This window comes from Salminus brasiliensis, chromosome 2 (assembly GCF_030463535.1).
Source record: "Salminus brasiliensis chromosome 2, fSalBra1.hap2, whole genome shotgun sequence".
NCBI lineage: Eukaryota > Metazoa > Chordata > Actinopteri > Characiformes > Bryconidae > Salminus > Salminus brasiliensis.
Window position 1 is genome coordinate 35,361,679 of NC_132879.1, and position 8,954 is coordinate 35,370,632.

At 41.7% G+C, this 8,954-nt stretch overlaps 1 protein-coding gene across 1 annotated transcript in view; it reads right to left on the reverse strand.

Annotated features, from left to right (window-relative positions):
- The window catches only part of mybpc1 (myosin binding protein C1), a 43,586-nt gene extending 34,632 nt beyond the window's left edge, over nt 1-8,954 (reverse strand). The window contains exons 1-2 of the mRNA XM_072672497.1: nt 8,930-8,954; nt 2,073-2,090 (exon numbers count right to left, since the gene is read on the reverse strand). Of these exons, the coding sequence (XP_072528598.1) occupies nt 2,073-2,090; nt 8,930-8,951 (40 nt within the window). The 5' untranslated portion in view covers nt 8,952-8,954. The remainder of the gene's footprint in view (nt 1-2,072; nt 2,091-8,929) is intronic.

Below are 8,954 nucleotides of genomic sequence, written 5' to 3' on the forward strand. Positions count from 1 at the left end.
CATCTACTATGTATCCACCTGGGGAGAGTACGGCCAGTTGTGCTCTTTTAGACTCTGGCTGCCGATGGTAAAGCAGCATGGCTCGTGATTTAAACCGACAACCTTCGGGCCAAACTGAAATCGGGTATTTGAATATATTAGAAATTTCTATGGTAGACAAGTACAGTTTATTATGTATCATTTCTTGAAGTTAGAATAGAGTTAAGCATCCAGAATGCCTTGTGTTTAGAATGTGATGAGTGAAAAATTACAAATAAAACTTTTTAAGTAGTTTAAAGAACCCATATCCTACTCTTTTCTTCTATTTTACTGTTGTCCTTAAAGCCCACCTCTAATATTGGTGTGAATTGACGTACTAGAAACTGTTGCTATTCATTTTTTATATCCCTTAGACAAAACCAGGCTGTTTTGCTACTTCACCTTTAAGACACATGTCAATAATTGCTGTTATGACTGGCTGCTCTGTATTGTGCCTCATTCAAAAAGCAATGTTGGTCGTTACTTGCAAACAACATGAATTAGCCGGAACTAAACTGCTTTTCCACAAATTGAAATATGAAATTTTTAAAGTACCTTCTGGTGTCCAGCTTATCATGTCTAAATGTACACTGTACACTGGATTGCTAAATAAAACAAGCCATTGTGAATACTACAGGTGATTCCAAACATTTGAATGGCAGTGTAAAAACGTGGCGCTAGGGTGCACCATCAAACGCCAGCGGCTGGGTCACATGGGCTCCAGAGGGTCAGCTGAATCAACAACCCACAATCAGGTGGTGGGCCAATGGAATGCAAAGCTTCTGACCATGACCACTGACTTCAGAACAGCAGTGAAACTTCATCATCACAGGGCAAACTAGGCACATTTACACTCACGGCTGGCCTGAGCAGCACCACTACAGTGGCTGTGTTTGCACATTTACACTGCAAACCAATCAGTTATGACCATATGTGTACACCCCAAGGATGTCCCATGCCCACACTTTCATTTGCATTTATTTGCTGCGCGGTTTGTGTGGAGCTCCTGTTCCAGCTGCTCCTGGACTAAGAGTGGCATTCACAGGGCTTATATTAAGCACTAGAGTTGCGGCTCTGCTATGATTAATACTGGCAAAGTAATGGGGATTGGCTTGATTAGCCATTCAGTGTGAACAGGGATTGACCTGTCTGACTGCTTTCAAAGGTGAACTAGCTGCTCAAGTTAGATAAACATAGTGTCTGTCCGGGGACATGTGTTTTCGTATTCTTAGAAGGAGTGTCAGATTCTGCCATCTCACAGTGGACGGGGCAGAATTATGGACATCAGAATATCAGGTGGCCCAAAAAGGTCTGAATAGTACTTATAAAAATGTAGACTGAAAAATCGGCACTGTGTTTATGTGAAAACCATGTTCGATACACAGATTACATTAAACTACAGAAAGTACAGGAGACCACCTATATCATCTATAATGGCTACTATATTGCACTATAAAGAAGGAAATCCACTTAATTTTGAATAACTGTCAACAGTAATATGAGTTATGAAAATGAGTTGTTGTCTGGCACCAGTTATAGCTGAATTAATCAATCATGTGCCAACAGTTTATTGAACATAATACCCTGTAAGTTGGTTCTTGGTCCTTGGTAACTATAAAAAGGTTAACGTTAAAGTAACTGGAAAAAAGAAAACTGTACCATAACAAACACCTCTCTCATTTCATCACCTTGTCTTTCAGTTAAAACATTATAACTCAAAATAAACTAATATCTTTTATCATTTATTTATGCAGTGGTACAAGAGTAGATTCTTGGTTTATGCTGCACTGTGTGAGAAATTGTGGTTTTGGCATCATTTTGCCACATTAATTTCAGTTAGAACAGCAGTTTTGGAAGACCCTGGTACTGATCTTACTGTGATCCAAGTGATTAAGCAGAGCAGCAGTTGGTTTAAACTGAACCTGAGAGCCACAGTACCAGTCTTCCCAATAAGAGCACTCCTAAATTTCGTCCCTATCTTTCATTCACATGCTTACATTACCCTGTTATGCCATGTCAATGAAAGCATTTGTAGAAATCATTCTATTACTCACCTTCAGGTTGACCATCATCTGTAGAAAAACAAAAGAAAAAAAGAAGCAGTCGTTAAGATCAGACTATTTGTTCCAACAGATGGAATGGTCATCTTAATTCTATAGCATTCTCAGTGTCCAGTACAAAAATTGTTGACACTTCATTTTACCATAGATGGATCATCTACTTAACAATGGTGCCATGTCAAGTTCCTGGAAGTAGAATCTTTACAATTTTTTAATCACTCCATAAATATTTGGACAGTGGCCTCTGTACATCACCATAGTGGATTTGAGATGAAGCAATCAAGATGTGATTGAAGTGCAGACTTTCAGCTTTAATTTAATGGGCTTAACAAAAATATTGCATTTATGTCGTATATGGGACCTCTTAATGTGTGGTTCAAACAGGTGTTGAGATGCAAGTGAAGGAGGCCATCATTAAGCTGACGAAACAAGAGAAACCATCAGAGAGATAGCAAATACTTTATGAGTGGCCAAATCAACAACATGGTACACTCTTAGAATAAGGAATTCTTCACTTGGTGAAAGAAAAACCCACCACGACATTTAGTCAAGTCTGGAACCCTCTTAACAAGGTAGACTTTCTCAAAGTCTGCAATTGAGAGCTGCATTCATGAGTGTAAGTACAGAGTGTTTTCTGCAAGATGCAAACCTCTGGTTACACTCCAGACCAGAAGAAAAATGTTAGACTGATAGAAACCATGTTAAAAAAAAGCCAGACCAGTTCAGGAACAAGATTCCTGTTAGTCAGAAGTTAAATTTATGAGTTCATGATCTCAAGCATAAAATACATCAACTGTAAAACATGGCGGCACAATAACCGTGACCATGGTCTTATGGCATTGGCATGTATGGCTGTCAGTGGAACTGGGCCTCTGGTGATGCTGATAGACATTGCAGAATGCATTCTGAGGACTATTGAGTGATAACTTCTGCTCGGATTCAGTCAAATTGGGTTAACTAATGGGGTCATGCTTCACAGTACAGACAGACAAATGTTCTTAAATGGCCAGTCAAATGGTCAGTCATCTAACTTCGATTGAGCATGCTTGCTGAAGACGAAACTAAAGGCAGAAAGATCCACAAACAATCAGCAACTGAAGACAGCTGCAGTAAAGACCTGGCAAGGGAGAAAGTATCTCAAGGATGATGTCCATTGGTTCCAGAATTCAGGCAGTCATTGACTGCAAATGACTTTCATCCAAGTGTTAAAAATAATACTTCTATTCATGATGATGTTAAACTGTCCAATTACTTTGGACAATGAGCCTTTGAGCCTTTTTCTTAGAAATAAAGCTGAAAGTCCACACTTTAATCACATCTTGATTCATTTATGTCAAATCCACTGAGGTGGTGTACAGAAGGAAGATTGTGTCACTGCCCAAATACTTGTATAGTACAGTGTCAACAGAATCTCATACATCTCATTCTCATGCATATACGCATGGCATCAGTTAATAAATCAGCCTGACTACACAAATACTGCTGTTTGTGATTAGAATGCTTTGGAAAACAGCAGCCTAATTCTATATGGCCAGGACTGACCATACAATACATTTCTTTCATGCCTAACAAGGAAAGTTTACAAGCAAGTCCATAAATTCTGCCTTTCGACTCTCCCTTAACCACTAGCTGGTTTGCGTTTAGTGGTTCCAGCAGGACAGCCCAGATTTGAGAAATATCTAGGAAATACTACATCATCTTTTAAAGCATTGAGTCATTGCTCACCCCTGCAGAATTAGTCTGCATCGGCTCATATGTCTAGACACCCAATAAATCTAAACTGCCAACAGAGACTCTTGTTGACACACTATTATACTGAAGCATGCTGAGAGTGTTGAGATGAAAGGGCAGATACGGCCTCCACACAACCCCAAACCGATTAGAGGACTTAGGCATTGGCCCTTCTGGATCAATGAGACCCTACATCTCTCATATGGTCAAGCCTGGAGGGGTTTAAAATAAAACTACTGTGTTATTTTTAAGATAGCAGAGCATGGACACGTGAGAGAGCACCTGACTCTTCCTTCTGAGGACAATGATGACTGATCTTCACACCTATAAAGCCATGGTTTTAGAACTGTGAGTGCTTCTTCATGCTCCACAGTAAATCCCTGAGAAGATTTTTATCCACGAGAAGCACCAGAGAACAAATAGCATTAGACTTGCTTAATCTGGTTTTGGAAAGATGGCTTCATCAAGCAACTACATAAGGTCTTTTTACGTAAGACAAAGCTGAAGCAACCACAAATAACTTTCACTGGCATTTGAAATGCTCACAAAACTACACTAAAAAGAACCATCTACAGCACGTTTTCTTTGTATTTGAAGAACCGTGGCTGCGAATGTTCTATATAGATGCGTTGCCTTTACTAAAGAACCCTTGAAGAACTTCCATTTACAACTATTTTAGAGCAGTGGTTCTCCAACCAGTCCTCATGGACCCCCAGATTTCCAGGTCCAGATTTTTGCTCCAACCCAACTGGCAACACATAGGAATAGGAACATAGGAACAAAAACATGGACCATCTGCGGGTCCCCTAGAAACCAACAGCTTTCAAATATGTGGCAAATCATTGAAATAACACTGGTGCTCATTTGAAAGCATTCTAGATCTAACCATTCATCATCTAACCAGTTTGAACTGCTGAGAGGATGCAACCCTGAGGCCAAAGAGGCTCGCTTGTGTGTGCGAAACACATATCACGGACGTGTGAAACTCACAAAACATGGTGTCACTATTGACTGTACTCCCAACATCATGTGGTTCCCGTTCACTTCGCCCACTCCCTGGCCCAGTCTCCTGTGAATTCTGGGAGGACGCCAGGCGAGGGAAGCGCCAAGCGCGGCAGCTCCTTTGTCAAGCGCCTGGAGGAACACAGAGCCTGACTGTTCCATTTCTGTCCCCTCGCCTCAAAGACCATGTGAAGGCTGCTACTGAGAGAGAGCCAGGAGAGACACCTGTGCTCCACTACTCCTTTAGTCATCAGATATTTTTGACTTCTCTCAGCTTTCAAGTCTCTCATCTCTTGCCGGCCATCTTTCTCTGACTCCCTATCATGGCGTGCTTCATTTCTGGGTATCCTTCACGTTTTTGTGAGCTGTTCAGCTGTTATACAGTGATTTTCCTATACTGCAGTGGTTCTCACACCAAGGTGACAACACTGCCCTTACTGTAGCAGACTGGGGTGTGATTCTGGAGCTGGGCAAGTACACACTACACCAGTAAGAGTCCTTGGTGCCTACCAGTGTGAGAAATGTAAGTCGCTCTGGATAAGAGCTTATTTGATGTTCATAGCCCCAACTGCTCAAACTCAAACTCTAGGTGGGTTTTAATGTAATATATGCCAGTAAGCCTGGGAAATTGATATAAATACAATTAATTATAATACCATGTTGTTTGAGCCAAATGAGATTTCCAACCTAGATATCTCCATCAAAATAAAGATTATCAGAAAAAATGGTCTGTTTCAACCATGCCAAATGTATTTTTGACCACAAAATAGAACAGCATTGGTGGACACAACCTTGCAAACATTTTTCTGAACTTAAAGAAGAGATATGGATGTCTTCCATCTGTTCTTTTTGGGAGGAGGGGCTGTTTCTTAAAAACTAAAAGACTGCCAAATGTCATAGATGATGCTGGTATGAGAATATGAGAAGATATGAGAAGCCAAAAACTATTTATAAAAAACTATATATAAACTGTATATATAAAACTATAACACACTATTTGAACCTGTTTATCATTGAGGTTCAATTCCCCATCTGGGTAAGCACACCAAGCTATACCATATACAATGGCAAGAGGTGCTTTAGGACCTGTTTACTGTTCCACTTATTGACCACCAGCCTCTCTCTGTGTGGGAGATATGGGTAATGTCACGAGATAAGAGTTGGACTGAATGAGATGGCTGCCATCTCCCTAGTTCCATCCCAGTGGAATGATGACACCAACATGTGACTCATCCCTTTGGAAGCTACATTTGAGATTTGTTTGCGATATGGATCCTTCCACCATCAAAGAGCCATTTATGTTGTTGTCAGTGCCGAGCGCTCTGCGGTGGCGTGCTGCCCAGGCTTCCTCTACCCCTTCCCAGCAATAATGCGAGCAGAGAAAAGTATTGTTTTACATCCCTGTGGAGCTGGGCCGCCCGCAGGTATGTCCAGCTGTCACTGCCACTGCTGCGAGGACAGACAAGCTCTTATTGACTCCACTCAGAGCCAAACTGCTGTCCATGTCCTCGCCAGCTTAATATAGACCTTTTAATGCAGACCCTCACTTAATAAAGAGCATTTTCAGCCACATGCTATTGTCATTCCATGTCGGACTAATGCTAATGCCCTGTAACAAGATTTTGAAGCTGGGAGGGTGGTTAGTTCTTTTTCAAACCAATGCTTCCCCAGAAAAAGCCAAGAACATATAGAAAAATACAGGAATGCTTATTTGTGAGTAGTAAGAAACTAGGAGACCGCACTGCTGGCCTATGGGCCAGTACGGATAAGAAGAAGCCTGGCAAAAGAAGGCTAGGCAGAAGTGTTGAAGTGTTGTTTATGTTTGGAGTGAATTATGAGGAGCAGAAGTATGGCATGAGAGGATAATGCTGTCTGTGGCAGGGCAACGAGCGAGAGTGATGGCTGACTGTAAATAGAGAGAGGTGTAGACATGGGCTTTCCCCAGTCTGTGACCCTAGCAAGGAAAGAGAGAGTGGTCTTAGAGGTTAGACGGTGCTCAAGAGCAGAGCATCTGTACACATGGCTTTCACTACAGGGCTAGAGCATGGTTCACTATTTTCATTTCTTTCTCTGGCTTCTAGGTAGCTGTACATCACTGCTGCAGACATGGAATCTGTCACCCATCCTGGGAATGCCACAAGAGTCAGAGTTCAAACAAAGAAGAGCATAAAATTCTTAGCACTGAGTAACTGGAGGAGAGCAAAATAGCTAGCGACAAACAGTGAGAGAGAGAGAGAGGGAGAGAGAGAGAAGAGAGGAATGGGGATTAAAAGTCTGCTCATTCTGAACTATTCCCGGGTACAGGAATTCAGTTCCCGAGGGCCCGATACTCATCTCATCATCATCTTGCCTTTTAAAGCCTGGCCCTGGCAATCTACAGCAATTTAAACCTCCAAGAGCCCCTACATTTATAAGAATGTAACACTTGCCCAAACAGCCATGACCATTAGGTATTCCTTGCATTGTCCATGAGAGCTATTTAGAGAAGATGGTTTTGAGGAAAGGCACCCAGGCCCTGTTACTGAGCCTTGGGATCAGGCTCGCTCTCCTTCCGATCACAGTGCCACTTGTCCTTTGAACAGCTAATGGTAATTTAGCATAATCCAAAGGTTTTGTGACTTGCTTGCTTACTACACTATACTAGACTTTCTCCCTCCATTGAGAAAGTGTCAGACCTTATGAAAAGCCTTTTGATGGGCATGACAGCTGTGCTTTCCAACATTGTCTTCTACAAAAACTCTGGACCTTGCATGCTGCCGCTGGTTTTGGCCATGTTTGTGGGCATCATCAAAATAACTGACTGCCATGCAGTCCTGCAAATCCCCCCTCATACCACCAATAATCCCTATTGTCCTGAGATGGAGCAAGCTCTAGATTTGCTACCTCCATTGTAAGGTATTATGAGCAGAAGGGCAGCATAAACTATGTGCATTACCAGGGAGACAACATGTCTCTTAATAAAACTATTAAGCTCACTGATAGCTCTCATCGATGACAAATGCATGGAATCTGGGAATGACCTCATCTCTCAAGGTCAAATATGTAAACTCTCAATGATCAACTGAAAGCAGTATACCAAGGCACTGATAATAGCATATCCCAATGTTTTTTTAATAGATTTTCTCTGATTTCTAAAAAAAGGGCATGATTCATCTCATTAAGAAGCTCTTACCAAGTTAAAGTGGATTTTTTGGAACAAAGAAAAATACAAGGAAAGCTCACAGGCCAGCAGTGCTCCAGAACCAGGACTGGGAGCCACTGTAATTAAGAAACAGATCAGGAAGAAGGCCAGCTCTCCTAGTGTTCCTCCACATAATGCCATGATGGTGTGTCCTGTTACTCCTCCGTCCATCAGCCATCAGCAGCTGATGCCATCTGACCTACACATCATCACCTCTGACATATCCATCCCATCCCAAGCACACACTCAGCCCATGCCAGGTCACTAGCGTTGCATCGTCTATCACAAATGGCCCAGGTAGCACAGCAAAGCTGAGCACCATGTCTCCTCTCATAGGCCCGGGACTCAGCACCATTCCTTCCTCAGGCGAAACGCATTGCTCTGCTGCCGCCACGCTCCTAATCACCTTGACTGCACCCTATCCATCAAGCCGGTACCCACAACAATAGCAGCTTTTTATAAAGCTCTCTGTGGATCTCCTCTCTCGTCTCACCCCCCAAAGGGCCAGCACTGGGTAATACAATACCAATGCCAAAGTCACTTTCTGAATTCCAAAGAGTTGATCTCAAAGCTCTGGATGGCGTTAAGATTGCTTTGTCCACATTATTTCCACGGGACCGCAGCTAACCATTTCAGAAAGGAAACAAAATGAGACAAATGACAGTTTCTTCATTAAAAATGGAAATATGTCACTTAGTTTATAGTCTTAGCATCACTGATTACTTCATTTATCACACCAGATAATACATATATAATATCATGTAACATCTAACCCACAAAACAGGCAGTTGCATCACATTCTTATATGATCTATGTCTTTGTACGAATGAATTTCTTCATAAAAAAAAACTTTATTACCCCTTTATTTCTTAAAAAAAAAAAAAAAAAAAAAGTCAGGGAGGGAAAATATGTTGCATATACTGTTAGCCACCCATACCTTTCTTTGTGGGCTCAGGCATCTT